The sequence below is a fragment of the Ochotona curzoniae genome, unplaced genomic scaffold (assembly GCF_017591425.1).
Source record: "Ochotona curzoniae isolate NIBS_2020 unplaced genomic scaffold, NIBS_Ocur_1.0 scaffold_4505, whole genome shotgun sequence".
NCBI lineage: Eukaryota > Metazoa > Chordata > Mammalia > Lagomorpha > Ochotonidae > Ochotona > Ochotona curzoniae.
Window position 1 is genome coordinate 47132994 of NW_024467118.1, and position 21157 is coordinate 47154150.

General features: G+C 40.2%; 1 protein-coding gene across 2 annotated transcripts in view; it reads left to right on the forward strand.

Annotated features, from left to right (window-relative positions):
- STOX2 (storkhead box 2) overlaps positions 1-7884 on the forward strand; it is a 100958-nt gene extending 93074 nt beyond the window's left edge. Inside the window, exons 4-5 of one of the 2 annotated variants that reach the window (XM_040965936.1) lie at positions 552-2817; positions 7546-7884. In XM_040965936.1, the coding sequence (XP_040821870.1) occupies positions 552-2817; positions 7546-7741 (2462 nt within the window). In that variant the 3' untranslated portion in view covers positions 7742-7884. Of the gene's footprint in view, positions 1-551; positions 2818-2965; positions 3084-7545 lie in introns of those variants that run through there. The other variant, XM_040965937.1, reaches the window with a different exon arrangement.
- Positions 7885-21157: the final 13273 nt, after the last annotated feature.

Sequence of the window (21157 nt, forward strand, 5' to 3'; positions counted from 1 at the left end):
ATGATTTAGTTCAGTAAAGATTATGGAATAAAAGTAGCAATCTAACTCTCTCTTCCTAGCTTGCTTGCTTGTTTGTTTGTCTGAGAGGCAGAGAAGCCCAGGGCACAAAGAGAGAGCTCTACCCACTCACTCCGCCATGTCTGCATTGTCCCCCTGCCAGGGCTAAAGCTGGAAGCATGGATCTCAGTTGAGGTCTTTCATGTGGGTAATAGGGGCCCAATTACTTGAGCCATCACCACTGCCTCCCAGGATCTGCAGGAGCGGGAATCAGGAGACATGAGCTGGGCATTACATCCAGTTGCTGATATGAGCACCCGCACCACAAGGCTAACGACCTGCCCCTCTGCCTGGCTGTGACATTCTCTCTTTCTCTTGATAGCAGTAGTCATTGGGGTTATCAAAGGCAACCAGGGCAGGCTCTGCTGCTCACTCGCATGCAACACTTTAAAGCTTGGCAGACCAATGAGAGTCTGGAAATCAGAAATCTACAACATGTTGTTTTATGCTCATGAGTGTGTGGTTCTTTGTTTTCTGTGTTGTTTTGGCCTCAGGTGTTCCAACCCCTAGTCAAGAAATCCTGCGGCACACGCTGAACACGCTGGTGCGGGAGAGGAAAATCTATCCTACTCCGGAGGGCTATTTCATCGTGACCCCACAGACTTATTTCATAACTCCTTCCCTCATAAGAACTAACAGCAAATGGTACCATTTGGACGAGAGGATACCTGACAGGTCTCAGTGTACCTCCCCGCAACCCGGGACCATCACGCCCTCTGCCTCGGGCTGTGTCAGGGAGAGAACATTGCCCAGAAACCACTGCGACTCGTGCCATTGCTGCCGAGAGGAGCTGCACAGCATGCACGCGTCCACTTTGCAGAGGAAGTCCGCCAAGGACTGCAAAGACCCCTACTGCCCCCCTTCGCTATGCCAGGTGCCGCCCACTGAAAAGAGCAAAAGTACTGTAAATTTCTCCTATAAGACAGAAACTCTCTCAAAACCTAAAGATAGTGAAAAACAGTCCAAGAAATTTGGACTGAAGTTATTCCGGCTGAGTTTTAAGAAAGACAAGACCAAACAGCTGGCCAATTTCTCCGCGCAATTTCCTCCCGAGGAGTGGCCCCTGCGGGACGAGGACACGCCCACCACCATCCCGCGGGAAGTGGAGATGGAAATCATTCGGCGCATTAATCCGGACTTGACCGTGGAAAACGTCATGAGGCACACGGCCCTGATGAAGAAACTTGAAGAAGAGAAGGCGCATCGGAGTAAAGCGGGCTCCTCCGCCCACCATAGCGGGAGAAGTAAAAAGAGCAGGACTCATCGCAAGTCCCATGGGAAGTCTCGGTCCCATAGCAAGACTCGAGTGTCCAAAGGAGATCCTTCGGATGGGTCGCACCTGGATATTCCGGGGGAGAGGGAGTATGACTTTTGCGATCCTCTTACCAGGGCACCCAGGGAGGGCTGCTTCATCATTGAACACAAAGGAGATAATTTCATCATGCATAGCAACACAAATGTGATTGAGTCCCACTTCCCCATGACCCCAGAATGGGATGTGTCTGGTGAATTGGCCAAAAGGAGGACTGAGATGCCTTTTCCCGAGCCTTCCAGGGGAAGCTCCCACTCAAAAGTACACCGAAGCCACAGCCATACCCAGGACAGGAGGTCCAGGAACGAAAGATCCAGCAAAGCCAAGGAAAGATCCAGATCGATGGATAACTCTAAAGGCCCATTGGGTGCCTCGTCCCTAGGGACACCGGAAGACTTGGCTGAAGGCTGTAGCCAAGATGACCAGACCCCCAGCCAGTCCTACATTGATGACAGTACTTTAAGGCCCGCGCCAGCTGTTGGTCACCAAAGGGTTCATGTGTCGTCCACGAGTTATAAAGAGGTGTGCATTCCAGAAATAGTTGGTGGTAGCAAGGAGCCTTCCAGTGCATGTAGCCTTCTGGAGCCAGGCAAACCACCTGAGAGTTTGCCATCCTTTGGGGACCTCAGTGCTTGTCCAACAAAAACAGCTGCGGATGACTATTTCCAGTGCAACACCTCCAGTGAGACGGTGCTCACAGCCCCTTCTCCCCTGGGAAAGAATAAGGAGGACCATGACACTCTGACTCTGGCAGAAGGAGTGAAGAAGCTGTCTTCCTCTGACAGGCAGGCCCCCCATTCCTCCAGGGAGCTGATGGGGCACAAGGAGGAGTCGCCAAAAGGGCCAGGTGGGGGCCTGGCTGCTTCAGGTGGCGTGGCCGAAGGGTTAGCCAACGGACGCCTCGCCCAGCACCATAGCACGGAACCCAGCAGCCTGGACAAGAGGAAAGAGATATTTAGCAAAGACACACTGTTCAAACCTCTTCACAGCACCTTGTCTGTAAACAGCTATCACAAGTCAAGCCTGTCCCTCCTCAAAGCTCACCCGAAGACACCTACCGACACCCTGCCAGGCCGATGTGAGAAACTGGAGCCTTCCCTAGGGACCTCGGCCGCACAGGCCTTGCCGGTTTCCCAGCGTCAGCAGGAGTCTGGTGGCAACCAGGAGGCCTCTTTTGACTATTACAATGTCTCTGATGATGATGATTCAGAGGAAGGGGCCAACAAAACCACAGAGGAGGAGAAAAACAGGGATGATGTAGGCACCATGCAGTGGCTCCTGGAGAGAGAGAAGGAAAGAGACTTGCAGAGGAAATTTGAGAAGAACCTCACCCTCCTTGCCCCAAAAGAAACAGACAGCAGCAGTAATCAGAGAGCCACGCATTCGGCCCGGCTCGACAGCATGGATAGCAGCAGCATCACTGTGGACAGTGGATTCAACTCCCCACGGTAGGGAGACATACGCACACATACCTCCCAGGGCCTGGGGCTCTAGGCGGATAACTTGGAAAGTTTCTGATTTCACAGGCTTCGTTCTGTGAACGAGGGTGAAGAGCTGTGTGAGTTGTTAACAATCTGTTTCTGACTTCTTTTTCAGGAATTGAAAAATAAAAGGTTTCTGCAGCTGTAGAGATCACCAATCTGGACTGGTGGGTTGGCCCCTCCCCTCAAACTTGTTTCAGTGTAGTCTAAGCACAACACTTTCCAGTAGTTTTTTTTTTCTGCATACATACTGCCACCATGCTAAGAAAGAAGGTTTTTATGTCTTCCAAAACTAGCAGCATGTTGAAAAGAAGGAATAGTCAGTGAAGGATAGATTTTGGGTGTAAATCGATTAATGCTGGGGAGAGGGTCCCTCGAATGAGAATATTATAGCAAGCTCAGAACTTTCCCAGTGGATTTAAGCTCGTTGCCATTTTAGTGTCTCCTCTTTGTGCAGCCTATCTTGTGCACACTCCTCCCTCTCCCTGGCCACCTGTCTGCAGAGAAATGGGAACTTGTTCTGCTCACAGCAAGTTTAGGGACCTCCCTGTGTTGCATCAGTCCACACTATGTACCAGGACTCTTACTTTGCCTGCGATGGGATTGACGTAGTCCTTTCAGGTGCTGATCGTCGTTCCTTCTTGTTACTAGTCATTAGTAATCGGCAGAGTTGACAGTTGAGAGTATGTAACACTCGTGGTGAGGTCCAGAACACTGAAGTTACTGAGGGCTTACAACGCAGACAAGAGTTCTATGCAACTTCCTGTTTTCTCCTCAACTTTCCCTTCTCCTCAAAAAACAACATGGGACCTATTTCTCTTTCTAAATTCTACTCCAGATTGGTGACTCTGAGATGCAGAAATACTCCTGAGAGATTGATGTATCTCATCAGCAGGGATTCCTAGGATGTCACAATACCCAAAGTAGGACTATACATGTTGTATATTTATTTTTATTCTTACCTATTAAAATTTATTCTTGTGAAATCGTTCTGCCCTATCTCTAAGTAATTTGGGGACAGAGCATCTCAAAACCAGAATTGGAAATCATTTATCTTTTTGTCCCACATTAGAGTTTTTGTTACTTGAAAGATTAATTCTTGGTGATGATGATGATGATGTTGATGATGCTTTTGGTCATGTGATTTTTTTTCAAGTTAACACATGTTTAGAGGTCTGATATTCTTGTTAAAATGGTTGTAAGACCTCTAAGGCCTGCCCCTTAGTGAGCTAAATGACCTCATGCAGCTGGAGCTCTCGGTCTGAAAACCATTGGTCTATTAAGTGACTTTCCTAAGAAATTCGTTTTTTGCTTCACTTCAGTGAGTTTTAATCCTAAACTGAATCTTGATTTATCTCCTAGCTTATCTATCCTTTTTGTTCCTTTCGTTCTGTTCTACTCCCATTTTTCTGTAGAATTCTTAGTTCTGCATACCAGATAAGCATAATTGAAGGTCTGTAACCATGGGAAAAGTTGACATGTGTTGCCTGTGGAAGCCATTGGTTAATTTGCCTGTATCTTTATATTCTCTTATTTCTTGTTGCTGTATGGATACAACATGCTGAAAGTTTTCCACTCGACAATTTCCAGCCTCTCACATCTTCCTCTTGGTCCCTCAAGTTTCACAGATGGAACGCTTCAAAACTCCACGCATAGTTGCTAAGGAGACATTGAGACGTTGGGAGTAGTTCAGTGGCTTCTAATTCAGAGCTCATCATTGCATTGTGCATATCAAAAATTTGTTTGTTTGAGGGCAAACAAATGATCATGAACTATTTTAACTAGTACCTCCAATCCCCAGTATATAGTTTATTATCTCAACATTTGAAGTTCAGAATCTAGAGTTTATGACTGGAATTGTTCTTGAAGTAAGTTTATTTCTTTTATGTTTTGTCGTGCTACATGGTGACTAAGGAGACAAGCTTCACACAGTAACCAAATGTCTGTTTACTAATACTAGGTGGAATTTTCTTTAGGAACACGTGGGTCACCTGTAAATTTCATGCTGTTAAAGAATCTGCAGAACAAGTCAGTTTCACCCTTGCATAGTTAATGTCATTTGGTTTGCCAGATGATGAACTTGTTCTCTGTGCACCTCAGTAAATCTGTTAGGTTGCGTTTTTACTGCATGAGGATGTTCTACAAAAGTTGATATTTGACTTACAGAGTCACTCCCTTGCGTGAATAGAATTTTTTTCAGAAAACACTGCCATGTGGTAAATCTTCCCATTGCTATGAGACGTGGGGATCTCATGCAGGCCATTCTTTTGGATCTTTCAGTAAGTAGTTTTCTAAGCAACTAAGGGTAAATTAGAGGAAGTGATTTTCATGACACCAAGATTTCAAAGCTGGCTCAGAATTCATGTTCAGCCACATTTACAAAATTCTTCAGTCTCATTTGTTGGAAGCTAAAGGACATTGGACCATAAAAAGGGTAGAAACATGGACTAGGTGATGAGAGCTAAGGTTGGAAATGAAAAATCTTGACATGAGAAGCCTGCTGTCTGAAATCTGAGGCCATGAATCAGAAACTCAAAGGCTTCTGGGGATGTATTTTTGCTGTGTACAGGTCTGAGTTCAGAGAAACACACACATACAAAAGAATGAAAAGTTCAGCTGCTTGTTTCATATATACTGATTTTAAAAACCTGGAATTATTTTTAAGGTTTTATTTTGTTAATACTCTTTCAAAAAGATGTTCAAATCTGAGGAATATTTCTTACTGGTGAAAAGGCACTGCTGTTAACTTTTTCATTATCATATCCAGAGCCCTCTATATGCAGGCACAGATCATGCTCATTATTACAGCAACAATGAAATGCGTTCTTTGGACGCATAGGAATATTGTTTGTGTGTTTATAATTATTAGTATGTTGGTTGTGGTTGAAAGCATCGGCAACAGGGGCGGCTCCAGACTTAAATGATCAGTCGTATTGGTAGATGTTTACAATACCTTTCATACAGTAGGTATTTAGCAACCGCTAAGCCTGTTCCTCAAAAGCTCTTCTAAAAGTAAATTCCTTGGACCATAAAATTGCATATAAAAAAGATGTCATTCATAATGACTAGATTCCTAAGCCAGTCCATAGTATCTGCTTAATGTATTAGTACATGTTAGATGTATAACACAAGTAACTTAAAATTTCCTATGCTTTTAGTTTGCAAGTGCTTTCCTGATGCTTATTTCTTCTTTATAGTCACTCTGTAAGTAGATAAATCACAACCTAACTCCCGCTGTTACAGAGATGAGGAAATCAAATAGTATAAAAAGTTACTAGCATGATTAAGAATGAAACTGAAGAAATGTATCATGAAATCTTTAGGCTGCTCCAAGTTTATTGCCCTCCCTCCTTCCTCCATCTGATTGCGTGCTCAGTAATGGCAGGCAAGCCACTGATGAAATTTTGGGGGGACGGTGTCAGGCAGATCAGTAGGTAAGTGATGAAACTTTGGAGCACTCTGTAGATGTGCTATAAACATCAGGACAGAACTTGTCTCTCTGAATGTATAAACCTTCTGAAAGGAGCCATCTACGTTCAAGGAAGGTCCAGCGAACAAATTACCTTTTAAGCCATTAACTCTTAATCTTGGCTGCTTGGTCAGAAGCAAACTTGGGGCACAAAGGATTAGGCTTTAATAACCCGATAGAAAGGGCTGCCAAGGTATAGGATTCAGCCTCAGATGCTCAGTTTAGCATGGGAATGAAGGAGAAGGGGAGAGAATGTCTCCATTTTGGAAGTTTGGCCTAAGAGGTAATTTGGTTGATTGGCTTAAATCAGTTATGGGGACCAATTCTCCTAGGATATTTTTTTGAACTTTGAATTTACTTGGTCAGATAGATGCTTTGAGAATAAGTATGGCTTCCCCAATTTCTATGTAAACTAAGAACTTTGTTATAGTTACATTGTAGAACTTGACTGCTCTCCCTCAGTCAGGTTCAACAATCTTACTTCTGCAGTTGCCTTACACATTTGAAATATTAAACTGACTAAATATATTAAAGCAATAAAAGAGTCAATTGCTTCTCATTTAGAAAAATTAAAAGATAAATTGAAATAATGAGACTCCTTTAAAAAAATATACCTACCAGAGGGACAAAAATGTATGTAAACTTCCCAAATGAATGGGTAACATCTTTTATCTGAAAATAAAACATACTAGAATTAAGATGCTGAAATTTGAAGCATAAGTAGGAAGTGTTTTAAAGGATTCTGTTTCCAATCAGTGTAGTGAGTTAGCTATACCACCCAAGTCAAAATCTGCTGATCAAGAATGAGAGAACCATTACGGTAAAATTACTGAGTTTATTCTAGAGCAGTTTTGCCCATGAATTTCCTATCAGAACTGAAATCATTATATAAACATATATATGAATGTTCAGTCTTACATTAAGGTGGTAGCAGTTTCTGTTGTCATGCTTTTAAAGTTGTTTCCTTGAATGCAGAAAGGAGGGGGGACATTTCCAAGAGCACATGGCTGTTCAGGAACCCCTTCCCCATTAGCATGCTGCCCATGATGACATGTCTTGTTGAGCCTATGTTATGTGTGAATAAAAAGTTCAGATGTTTATTGGCAGGACCTCAGGAACCCACAGAGAAAATCCATTAACTACCTCACTTGCTCTTCCTCTGGGGTACATTCTATAATTATTTATGTTCGAAGCAAAAACAAAATCAAACCTTTTTACTCTTGTAGTACTCGGGAGAGCCTGGCTTCCAACACATCCAGCATTGTGGAAAGTAACCGTCGTCAGAACCCGGCTTTGAGTCCAGCCCATGGCGGAGCTGGGCCAGCCTTCAACTTCCGAGCAAGTACGGACCCCCCAAGCAACGAAGCTGAGAAACTGCAGAAACCTTCCAACTGCTTGCAAGCTTCTGTGACGAGTGTGTGATAGTCATTCTGCCTCAGATCTTCTGTCTCATTCGATACAGCAAAGTTTACGACACTGGGACTGATGTTTACATCTTTGGAAAGACAAGCATCTCAACCACAGTTTTTGTGTTTACTTAAACTGTGCTGCTAAGTAGGCTAGGGCAAAAAAAAAAAAAAAATCTTTGTTTCAAAGTATTGCTTTTCACATTTTTGGCTCTGTAGCAATCAAATAGCAGTAGGGGTGATATGTATACTTTTGTTTCACTAACCATATCTGAGCACACATAGGAAAGTCTAGACACTGTAAGTGTAATATGCATTTTCAATGTCATGCAGTTGCCAATTCTGTATTAAAATGCCACAGATGAGTGTTGCTCCCAGTTTGTGGTTAAATGGCATCACAGAATTGATCCTCGACACTTCCAAAAACAAAACAGAAAAAATAAGAAACCAAGCCACCACAAAATGTCAAATGCAAGGATCTACCTTGGGGGAAAAAAAATCAATGCCAAACTGATGAGAAGGGACCACTGCCCTCTCTGTGTGTGAATTGTTAATGCACCAATAATTTTTCACTGTGAGTTTCCATGACACTATTTGGTAAGAGCCTCTGGAAGTGTGTCAGAAGGGGTCACGAAGGAAATGCTGGGAGTGTTTGCTTTCAGGATTTTGTTTTTCATATGGTAATGGATGCTTGTCTGACATTGTAATCATCCCTGGTCACAGACAGGCCTTTGAATCTGAAGTGAACAAAGGAAGGGAATTGCAGATGGGCTAGGGAACAGCACTGAGTGCTGGCAGAGGCCATGTGGACTTGTCGAAGGAAGATCATTTCCTCCCTGTGATTCTTATGATGATCCTATCTTACGATACTAGATACAATAATTAGTTTGTTTAAAAGCAAAAAAAAAAATTTTGTTTTGTGATACAAATGAAGAGTATGGCCTGAGGATGCTATTCTTTCTAATGGAAGGACAGAAATCTATTTTATGTAATTTTAAATGGAATGCCTAAATTAGGCGGTGGGAGATCATTTTTAGTTGATTATAAGAAAAGAGCAAATTTAGAGAGAGTTGAATGTCAGGCCTTTTATTCCTGGGAAGATATCTATAAAGAAAACTTTTAAAGTAATTTTTGATTAGAAATATACATGTGCCCATGTAATGAAAAGCAGAATGTGCTCATTCTGCTAGTATGATATAACCATAATTTGTATTCCCCTAAAATTTATCAGAATAACAATTATGCATATATGAACTGTGCTGGAGTAATGTTTACAGATAGTTTGTCACCAGTTTTGGGAGGCATTTTAGGTGGATATATACTCAACTAGCCTGAGTTATTTCAAAGGGCTTTCTTAACGTTTTGCTTTAGTTGACAGTTGTCGTGTAGAATACAAACACCAGGCAGCAGAGGGATCAAATAATAATAATAAAACTTCAGTATCCTAGAAAAGTGACATTTCAAAGTTCCAGTGTTTTATTTTCTGACAACAATGAACAAACTCTGTAGACAGTGGGAAATGATTTGCAAATGGGTTACCTATGATAGAAGTCAATGGTCTGACATAAGGTTTTATTTAGTTAAGTGACATGAGCTGGTTGAAGCCATACACCACACACACATAAACACACACACATCTAAAATATTTTCACTTCAGATTTCAATAACTGGTACAAAATTTGTGAGACACCTCTGCTTCCATATTAAATTTCCTCACTAGCAGTGTGCTCAAAAGATAAAAATACATACTTAGCTGGACTAACTCCTAAAGCATTTCAGTACTTACTCTCCATGCTTTTTCAGGTATTTGGAAGTGCATTGGATCAAACTGGACTCCCCCAGTTGGGCATAAATTCATTTTTGTGCTTATGAGGGTGTAACTTAAGCTCTTTGCTGGTAAGCTCCCACACTATTGAAATGCTGAATCCATTTGGCATTAGTTCATACCTTATTTGCTAAAAGGCATGCCCCAATGGCTCATAAATGCATTGTTTGTCTCATTATTTAAATATGCCTGGAAGGAATAATAATGTATCTAAGGGACCATATAGTCTGTTTCCTTGATGAATTGTATACCAGACAATTACTAAAATTTTCCGTCCAAAGCCAATTTTTTTTGCCAAAAACATCTCCAATGTTTATGATACTTTCAGTTCATAAATAATGTAACCATTGCAACAACACCCTGCCTCCAGTTGATCTTTGAAAGTAGCCACTGTAATAATCAAATGCTGTGCAAACAGAAAAAGACGTTAGCTTTAAGAAAAGCTTGGCAATAGGAGTTAATATTTCACAAGAAATAGGTTTACAGAAGATATTCAAATAAGATGTGTAAACTATTTGCTTGATGAAGTGAGGTATATGATACAAAAACACAGCCTCCTTACGACCAGCAGCTATTAGCCTAGAAAATATGGACTTCAAATATAGATGTACAAAGTAGAAATACTCCCACCTGATTCTAACAGGATTCTTTAATGGAGGAGGGGTGATCTGTGAGGCTTCCAGGGCCCAAACTCTCAAGCCCTCTCCAAGCTTTGCCAATATCCTTTTCCTCCAGTGAAACTGCAGTTTCCTGTTATGGGACTGCTTATCGATTGAAAGGTTTACAGAACTGAATCTGGTTGAATCTCTGTGTAGCGTTCAACTCGAAAGGGTCAACACATCTGTCGGCATTTTGCACACTTATGTATTATGATGATACAGCATATTGCTTTATGGTAATTTTTATTTTTACATATAACTACCTCCATAAATTTGATGAGATGGCAGCAGTGCGTTTCCAGTGTATTGTTCAGAAAAGCGAAGTTGAAACCTTTCTTCAATGTTAGGCCATGGCGTTCTGTGTGTGTGTTTGTGATTGGCCCTGTGGACTCATGGCTTTTTCATTGCCATGGTTTTCTTTTACAACATTTGGCTTTCAGATGTAATCCCATGTTCATTTCTCTTCTCCCTTAAGCTCACTTGATTTTTGTTTTGAATGAACAGAAGTCTAAAAACTCTTCTTTCCCCTTCTTCTTTTCTATTCTTGATGAAAGGTCTCTCTGTCAAAGAGCCAGCTGATTTACATAGTTTGACAAACTACATTCTCCTTGGAAATCTGATGTGAATTCTAGATTTTCAGTCATAGATGACACACAAGAAATTTGGCCAATTTTGAAGCACTTTGGGTCTCCCCAGCTTCACTCATATGCTACCCTATCAAACCCAAACCTCATTTTTGATGACAAGAGCTGGGCTGTGTATTCCACGCTTCGGCCAAATAATTTGTACTCCATTTTCTATCCTTTGTGCATCTCAGGGGACCTTAATGTCCATATAAAAAGTGGGGAAGGTGCCATGAACTAAAAGACGGGTGAAAAGGTTAAAAGGGGACTGACTAGCTGGGTAAATAAATAAAAAGAAATAACAGTGCTGCTTTTCTAATGTTGGGGAAACTCAAGTTCAGGAAGCAGAATTTGAAAATTAATCTGGAGTAACAATGATCTGAACACCAGCTAATCCCAAATCTCTCTTGGAATCCAACCAACATGTCTAAAATGGAAATTCAGATCATCTTCAGTTCCCGTGGAGGGAGAAACCTGTGCAGTGGGGACAGAAGGGTCCGTCCTTCTTCAGATTGGCACAGCTTTGTACAGTTCTACCCAGGACAAACCACTTTTCACCACAAAGTGTACTTGAAAGTGAACTTTCTCACTTTAATTGCAGGCATATGCCTCACAATAACAATGGTGATCTTTTAGAGAATGTCATGTATAACATGAGCAGTGTTCAAAGCCTGGTTATGAAAGACGAAACCAATAGCTGATTATGACTTTGCACAGCTCATATGGGGATTACAATGTGCTTCCAAAGCATTCAGATTTACAATTAACACAGCAGATCCTATGTGTAACCCCCATACTTGAAGTGAATAAACAAAAACAATGACTTCAGGCAACCCAGAAACACAGTGGCAGCTATCAAGATCTCTTTTCTATCTGATAGATCTTCCTGAGAGATCACTAAATACAATGCTATTTTTTTCTGATGTGTGCTAATAAAATCAAAGAAAACCTATGTGACTTTATATCTTTGTCCATTTTCATTCAAGAACTTCAGGGTGTTTGAAATTTTGTAACTCAGCACACCTTGCTGGAATCAATTGATGAAGTGGGAGATGAGCAAATCCCCCAGGTATCATCACCCTCAAAGGCAAATCTAGGATACACACCCTTTGTTTACAGTTTCCTATTGGGTTTCTATCATTCCTGTGCTAAAATACCCACGTTTCAGGAATATGACTGCCCCTGGAAGTGGAAGGTGCTGAAACAAAAATTTTCATTAAAAACTTTATCAAGTACTCTTCACAGTGCTCCAAGCACGATAGAATTCAGTCCTATCAATCAAGCCCTGCATTCCAGGCTCTGGATTTCCCAGGGAGCTGCTACAGTTCTGAGTGTTTGCGCAAATTAGGAGATAGGCAGTGCTTCCTAGGAATCTTCTCCCAAACTACAGACCATTACACAGAACCGACTTGCACTGCACTGTCAGACACCATGGACCCAAGCAGAAATCATCTCTTTCCTCTCCCAATCCCCATTCTCCCAAACAGTCCAATCTCTTGTCAGAGTCATCAAGTACTCTTCTGTGAATTAGGGAGTCCCCTTCATGTTTAGAGCTTGGGAGAGCTGGGACCCAGAGAAAAAATGAGTGCCAAAACCTTGGAAAACAGTTTGCTTTGGGATTGTAAAATGTGTGCAAATAAAGAGATGACTATTAGTTTGAGCTGTGCCAAGTGAGATGGAATAATCTAATCATGGTCTCCCAGCCCTTTCACAGAAGATTTTTACAGCACTAAGGCTATATTCAAGTATTTTCCATAGGCTTTTTTTTTTTTAGGAAACATCTTATGAGTTAGATATATGTGTAAAATTCATGATCACATTTCTTTGTATGTTTGAAACACGATGAAATTGCCCTGCTTGAGTCCATTTCTGTGTGTCTTGCAGTGGCATTCCAGAGAGATTCCAGTGATGGCTCCTCTAACATGAAATCCTGTGTTTTCACAGTTGTTCTATGACTTACAGTTAAGGATTTGCGAGCCTCAGAATTCTACAAGACTCAAGTGGGATTAGCCCTCTTGTGATTGTCTCTTTTCAGTTTTAGGGCTTTAACCAGTGATTTTTGGCCTCAAATGTGATCATACACTCCTGATGCCAGTGAGGGGATGGGGAGAAGCAAGATTAAAATGGAAGGCTAGAGGCTTGACTGGGCCTTGTATGGCTGCCTGCTTCCCACCCCCAAACCCTTGGTCCCACCAAAAAAGAGGTACCAAAAATGAGACCTGATATCTTCCCTATCAGGCCTCTGCAGTCCCAGGAAGTGAATCTTGCAGAACACACTCAGCAGTTTCTCTCTTTCCTGTCCCTTGACACCCTTCCTGCTTCCTTCCCAGACCCTGACCTGCCACCCCTGCTCCCACATTGGAAGGGCAGAATACTGCACAATGTTGTGCACACATGCTGAGTTAGGAACAGTGCCCAGGGTCACCTTCATGTAAGTATTGACAGCTACAAATGAAAGTCCTTGGAGCAGTTAACACAGATACTACTTTCCAGAAGAGAATGGGATTTAAACATCAAGTTTAAAGGGATCATAATTCTGCAGGTATCTTTCTCTGAGTGACTGAATGTGACTATTACATTAGGGTAAATGAATTAAGAAGTACAAGTGGGATTTACTGTATGCTAGAAAAGAGTTTCGCAGCCAAGACTGCCTTGAATAAAATGTGTTTGCACTGAAAAAAAAAAATTTAAATTACTTGGTCTCTGGTTGCTGTAAAGGTCATCCAAGATGGATGTTCTGTTTATATTGTATAGTATTTCATATGAAATAATTACAGTTCATGAAATGTCTTCCCTAATGTTACTGATTTATAACATTTGTAACATGGTTTTTATCGTGTCAGTGTACCATATTGTAAATGATGATTACTTGTCATGCTTAGTATAATAACTTAAAAAGAAAAAAAAGGACAGGGATTTTTGTAAGTCTATATTTGAAAGTCCCTCCATATGGTAATATTGTGTTCATGTTGTTTATGTAGTGTTGTGTGAAATATCCATTTTGGATTGTGTTACTTTTTAAGATATTAAATAACGTTTGGTTATATGTCTAAGTGGATTTTTTTTGGTACCTGAGAGAAAACGTTTCAGGTGAGATGAATTTATTTCTTCAATTGATACAATTCCAAAATAAATTTTTAATGCATGTTCTGTACTAATAGAGCTCTTGAGTTAAAACAGCTTGGAATGAGAATTTCTGATCAAAATGGATGTTGAAAAACTGGCTAAGTTTTAACTTTTAATTCAAAGCAGGCCAAAGGTTAGAGATGCATGTAGTTGTGTTCTCTGATGTTATAGAGAAATGTGGTGAGTTGTGGTTTCCCTTTTGTTAGCAGTGATGTCACTATTTTAATACCAGTCAGTAATAGGAAGCCATTCAGCTATTCCAGTGAGACATTTGCTGGTATGTTTTGTCGCCTTCAGAATATATTATACAATCAGCCCTCCAATGTGTGCACTATATCTCAAATGCATTCAGACAGCCTCCAGTTGAAACTACATGAAAAAATTACACCAGCACTGAACAGTACAGAGTTCCTTTGATCATTATTCGCTCCATGATACAGTATAGCAGCGATGTCTTTCTAACATACATGAATTATGATCTACATTGCATGGAGGAATACATATAATCTAGAGGTGATCAAAGAAGAGAGGAGCATATGCACAAGTTCTGTGCGAATACCACACCACTTCCTGAGGGGTGTGAACATCCCTGGGTGTTGATACCCCAGAGCAATCCTGGAGCAAACCCCAGCAGATGCAAAGGGACAGCTGTGCTTTCAATTCACCTCAATGGCACCAACCCCTTTCAAGAGTGAACTCCATTTTTTTTTCAAACCCAAAGCATTTGTTGTCAAGTGAATGATTCTGCTAAGGAACACCATTTTTAGTTAAAAGAAAAAAAAAAAAACGCTATGGTGCTGTAAGGTGGAACCTGATCTTCTTGTTAACACAACACCCAGTGACTTCCAAACAATAGTTTTGGATGATGGCAGTGTCTTTTGAGTAAGTATAGGACCTCCAAAGCGACGACTTTGGGGGAACAAGTCTTGTTTTCATTGAATACATTTGTCTGTTTTAAACCATTTCATTACAGACACTTCATTTTTCAGACATGGCATTGAGAAGAACAAGAATACTGTGCATGTGTTTTGAGTCTTACTCTAGGACTGAATGCTGCTGTGGTGGTGGGAAGGTATGTTTCTTTCAGAACCAACAAATGAGCGAGGCGTGTGCAGGAAATGTGGTAACTGTGAGGATGGAAAGCAGGATTCCAACTCCTTCGAGAGAATGGTCACAGCTCATAAAGTTCCTTTCTTTCCAAAGGAAATGGCATGGTTTTAACTTATTTTTAAGTATTTAGAGTTGTGGGTACAATAAAGAAAATCCAAGCCAGCATACTCAGAGCCTGCTTCCTACCATTTTGGTGGCTGTGGAATTTAGAACCATTGAGTCATAAAAAGAAACTATTCACCTAACTTTAATAATTTATCTAACTGTAAAAACATACTCCTACTGTGGGAATACTTGGATTTAGTAATAGTCCTCTTCAGGCTCAATGCATCCAGGTTTTTCCTGTCAAACAGATAGTTTATCATGTAGTGCATGAATGCATTTGTATATGGTTAATATATTCCTACAGCACCTTGCTCCATCCATATAGAATTTCCAGAAAGATCAGGACACCTGCACTCAAGATAAAGGATGACCAGTGTTTGGGTAATCTTAAAAGGAATTGCACTGGGAATGTGATATGAAGAGCAGGAGGTGCAATGTGTTAGATAAATGAGACTGAGGAAGTTCATTTGGACTCCAGAGGACCAACTCCAGCCATGGTCAGCCATGGTCAGCATCTGTATTCATGGGCTTGAAGGGCAATGTAGAATTAATCAGCTTTGGATCAAAAGAAAAAATTAAAACTGGGTTTTCTCTGAACTCATACAGACTTTATTTTTTGTCATTATTCCCTAAGCAAGAGAAGATAACTCTTTATGAACACCAGGGGGCAACTTTACTGAAGATCATTGAAGAATTCTTTCCTTCTCACCCAAATCTAGGATGTTGAGGCTGCTCCCTGCTGATCAACTGGATGAACATCTGCTGCGAGCCACCATGTGCTTGTCTGGGTGATCATTTAGGTGGGTTATTGAAACAGCCCCAAATGCTGTCACATAAATTCCTCCCAGGTCAGCTTCCTTCAAGTTTTTTCTTGTTGTCTTCCTTGGTTGTGAAGTTTCACACAGTATTTTTCTTTGCTGTTAATCTAAGCTTATTTTACTTTATAATATCAAGGCTTCTGATTTGTCTGTTATTATGTGATTGACATTGGAATTCCTTCTTGGTCTCAGTACCGCAGTTGCTTACTAGTATTTTAAATTCCTGCTGTGACTTGTAGCTGTTGCTGCTTGCTTCCCTGTGCCTGCTGATCATAGCAGAAGACTAGGAGTTAAGCTATGGCATCTGAACTGTCAAGCAATGGTTCAAAGCTAGAAGCATATGGACTTAAGGCTCATCTTACTGCAAGTGTGTAGGCTGCAGGATCCCTGATTTCCCTCGGGGCTGTGCCTGTGAAGCAGCTGTGCTTCTACACAGACTTCCTGAACACATATGCCCATAGCACAGGTACAGAAGAAGCTATGAGAGGTAAGGAAGAGCTGTTGGAGGAGCAAATGAAGAGGATAAATCTTTTTGAACAAAAGGTGCAATCAGATTGTAGGATAAGGAGGCTGTGTCTCTACTGCCTGATGCAAAATGGTTGGAGTGTGGTCACAATGTGTTTTCTTTTAACCACATATGAAGTCTACCAACTGTTTATGTAAACTTCTCTTATAAGTACAGTTTTTTAAAAAATTACTTTTTCTTATTTAAGTCCCCTCCCCAATCATACCCGCATTTTCATTCTGTTTCTTATCTTCCCTCAAACACCTGCTCTTTCCTGTTTCACATCCATAAAGTTTTGTCCATAGCTGAATCTTAATTTTAATGTTTTGATTTCTCAACTCCTACCACCACTAGAAGGTGGCTTATCACAGCAAACTTAATTTTTAAGTGAATCCTTAATTTTATTTCTTTGTAAGGTTTTTATTTATTTATTTTTACCTTCCTAAGGCAGTTTTCCCAGCAATTCCTGGCCTACTTTGTATTGCAGTTGTTTTAAAAGTTGTTTAACTAGGGGGGTTTGGCTACTAACAAACTATTTGTTGTTGTTTCTACCAAATATTTAGGTTAACTTTAAAAAAAAATTTCAGTATCTCTACACCTTGTTCTGGTTAGCATAATACCAATATCTCCCCAAGATCTAGTTGACCTGAGAAGTTGGGAATTGTTATATTTGGCAGAATTGCTAGAACCAAGTTACTGTCTGTGACACCAGGTTTCAAAGAAAATAATTGTGATGCTATCCTGAGGATGGTTGTAGGTAAAGGTGAACTCAAAACCTAGGATGTACTTGAATAAGAACTGTCAAATTCACAGTTCTTGGCAATGTTCCCTCTATGAAAATTTACCTCTTAATTTGTCCATGTGCTCCAATCTTTCTGCAATAGGCATCTATAATTAAAAGCCCTAATAAGTAGAAAATGGAATGTCTAAGAATTCAGTAAACAAAAGTCTCGTAATTGTAACTTCTACATATATATATATATACCGTCTCTGATGTGCTCAGGCTTAACTGTGTTCTGCTGAGCCAAGTTCTTCCTTTCTCCACTCCATCTTCTGGTCATATCTTCTTGGATGTGGGTAGAATCATGAAGCATACACTTCTCCTGAGTGTAAAAAGTCTTGTTCACTTTTTCAAGGTTCAAATCAGTGTGTTTCCTGCTATGCAGAACAAACCGTACTGGTCTCAATCAACTACAACTAGAATTTTAAAAATATGACATGGGAATAAAATGAAAAATTAAGAAACAAAGTATCATTTTTTTCCCTTGGTAACATTTAGTTACCATTTTCAGGGGAGACAGGGGAGTCGTTGTCTGCATAAGCTAGTGTTTGATTTGTTCTCCTTGTTCTTTATAGTAGGCCTTTCACATTCTTCCCAATGAGTTTATCACAGCAAACTCCTTTTTCTAAAGAATCCAAATGAGGATTTGCACATACTTCCCCTCGGTAGCCAGAAATCAAGTATGAGTCAATTAATATGATGCTTCCCTAATACTAATTCTAACTTGTAACAAGTATAACTAAATCAAAGATGTAATTTAAAAACAAAGACTTTAAAACCATCAACCCCAAAAGATAGTCTGTTACAAAGAATGCATTACTGAAATTTCAGGCCTTGTAGATGTGTTTTTAGCAAAGCCAAACAAATGAGATTCAAACTTGATAGCATCCTGGAATGCAGCTTTTACAAATTCAGAAATTAACGATCAATTATTTGGAGAAGGAATGTAAGTCAGTGAATAGCTCATGTACAACATATCTGCATGCATTGTCCAATCATTTAGATCCTAATTTTGATTCAATGGCTATTTTAAGAGGTAAATATTATATTTTTTCTTCTGGCTGCTGGAGTCCTAGTCGTTTCTAGGGACATAAAAGTCAGTCATTGCCTTTTTGGGACTTCAGAAGGGAAGGTCATACCCTCTATCATAGAAAGTGTGATATATCCAGGGTAGAAATTCTCAACATACCATGGAAAGCTGCACCTGTTTGAAGTACATCCTGGTTCTAGAACTATCCCAACTACTCACCAACTGTGGGATCCAGTAGCTAATGCCTCTCACCTGACCTCTGAGGCTTCCTGTTCTGGGGAGGTCACATGCCCCTCCCCCACCACCTCCCAGTGACTTGAATGAAGTGTCTGTGAGAGCATGAAGTTACACCCATCAGTTAAAAAAATAAAACTTTTATGCTATTTTGCAGGTGCTGGGGTAGCAGAGTGGCGTTTGCTACTGGGTATTATTTTAGGGGTATTGCTAAGAGGTATTATTTTAGACAATTGGGATTTAAGCCAGGCCTTTAAAGAAGGGTAAGATATTGGTAAGAACAGTGGTTTAAAAAACATTTCAGGCATGGCTAGCAAAGGACTTAAAAGCAGGAGCAGCAAAGATAACATCTGCAAGACAGAGAGTACGTGTAATTAATCTTCTCTGAATTTTACATATAGCATCATAAATGTCATTTGTGAATGTGGGGAGAGGAAGTTAATACTACAGAACATTAAATATGAGCATTGGAATGTGACACATTGGAGGTTTGTCACATGTTATTGCTTCGTGCCTTGTCTTCAGTTGGAATCACTACTCCTCACCCATATCTTCTTTTTCAATTATTGGCTCAAGTCTGACTTTCAGAAAGAAGCCACTTTCCAAAACCATTGCCCCACAATCTTTTTAGTAGTCTTGTGTTTTGCCTTCCTTCCTTTTTAAAGACTTCATTGTATATCCTTGAAGTTGGAAGCATTTTTCAGCCCTGTTGCCAACCAGAACCTGACCAAGTTGTTGGCTTCTGGGTGTTATTGCTGGTCTGATGGTGATGCACTGATTATTCTTTGTCAGTATTAACACTGTTGCTGATTCTGAAAATGATAGTCATTTGCGTTTCCTTTGATGGGTTTTGAAGAATCATTCACTAAATAACATACTAGATACCATTTTGTTGCTGAGATCCCTAACTTTATAAGGAAAAAGGTTTATTTTGCTAAGAAAAATTTGGAGGTTTAAGTCCAAGGTTGAATGGTCCTATTGGTTTTTGCCACTGAGGAGTTAAGTAGATGTCACTGAGCAAGGATCACATGGTGACTTGGTGAACGGGGTCAGAGTTTGGGCCCAAACTCCAGCTTTTATAACAACCTTCTCTCAAGAACCGTCTTCTGAGGCCACATCCCCAAAGACCTAAGGACCTCCCACTAGGGCCTAACATCTAAAGCTTCTACACTCTCCCAGTAGCATCTCCCTAGAGACAAGCCTTTCATATGTGGGTCTTTAGGGGATGCTCATCATCCAAACTGATATTTGAACCATAGCTAACAGCAATGAACTTGCGCTTAGAGAAAAAAAGCCAAATGGCATTTTTCTCAATTATCAAAGTATCGTGAATGTAAAGATGCCATAATCTTACTATATGCTTGATTTGACATGGTGAAATAGAAAACCTGTATTTAGAATTCCAAAGCTACTCGTTTCTGATTTCTTTCCCTGCTATTTGGGTTCTTCTTTCTGTGATCCTATGTTTGTTTCTTAACTCACTGATAATCTTTGAGGATATTAAGACCTCTTTCCTTTTTGTCCCAGGGCCTCTTAGTTTTCAACTCAAAGATTTTGCTTTCTTAATCTTTACCTCACACTTTCTCCTTGGATGTTAAATTGATAATAAGCCATAAGTTATTGGAAAGTAAAAAGGAAACAAACAAAAATTATCCGTCATTGTTTAATCCAAAGATAATCACAGATAATGTTTCTGTTTTTTTGTATCTCCTTTGAGCAGTCATTCTTTTTTGTTTATTTCTTTTTTTTTTTTTAAACAAAATTAGACCTACCTGGGCAGCACTTTTTTATAACCTGCCTTGCACCCACAGCATCCAGGGACAATTCCTATCACTTTAACTATTCTCTGACCTATTACTCTAAATTGTTCAAAGCAGGTATTGCAACACTGGAATCCTTGTCCTTCAGTTTCTCATCCTGAGATATCTCTCCAAATACTTTCCTGATGTTGATTTTTAGGTTGCAGCAAATATCCTTGAACAAATCTGGAAGCGTCTTGGAACTAGATTTGCTAAATCAAAAAGTTATCTGTATGTTTAAGTCCTTTAATTATATAATCAAATTATTCTTCATATATCATTGTGCCCAGTGCAACACCAGCCAACGGCTATCATAAAGCTGAATTTCTAACCTATGCCAAGGCCATTTTCATTGTGATAGTCTTACAGCTGTTTCCATTTGCTACACTGTGCACTCAAGGTTTGAGTTGTGTTGATTGGGTCTTTCTGAGGTAGGGTATTGCATTTCCCAAGAAGTTTTAATGATTTACTTCTAGAGATAACTTTTGCATTTCCAAAAGAATGGTGTTGGAAATAGAATTGCCCATTTCTCATCATAAATATTTTCAGAGAAGGTAACTGTTCAACTCACATGCCTTTTATTTTTTTTAAACCTGGGTAGCCAGTAGCAGTATATTCAAATTCATAATTGTTTCTCCCTTCTTGTTTTCAAGTACTCAAGCACTGTCCAAGTGTGATTTTGTCTTCAGTATGGTAGGAAAACATTCACAATACAACCCAGATATTTCCTTCCTGTTTGTGTGGATTGAATAAAAGCATATTCCATTCCCACAAAGATACTGCCTCTGGGGTAGGATGTTTTTCAGTTCAGCCTCAA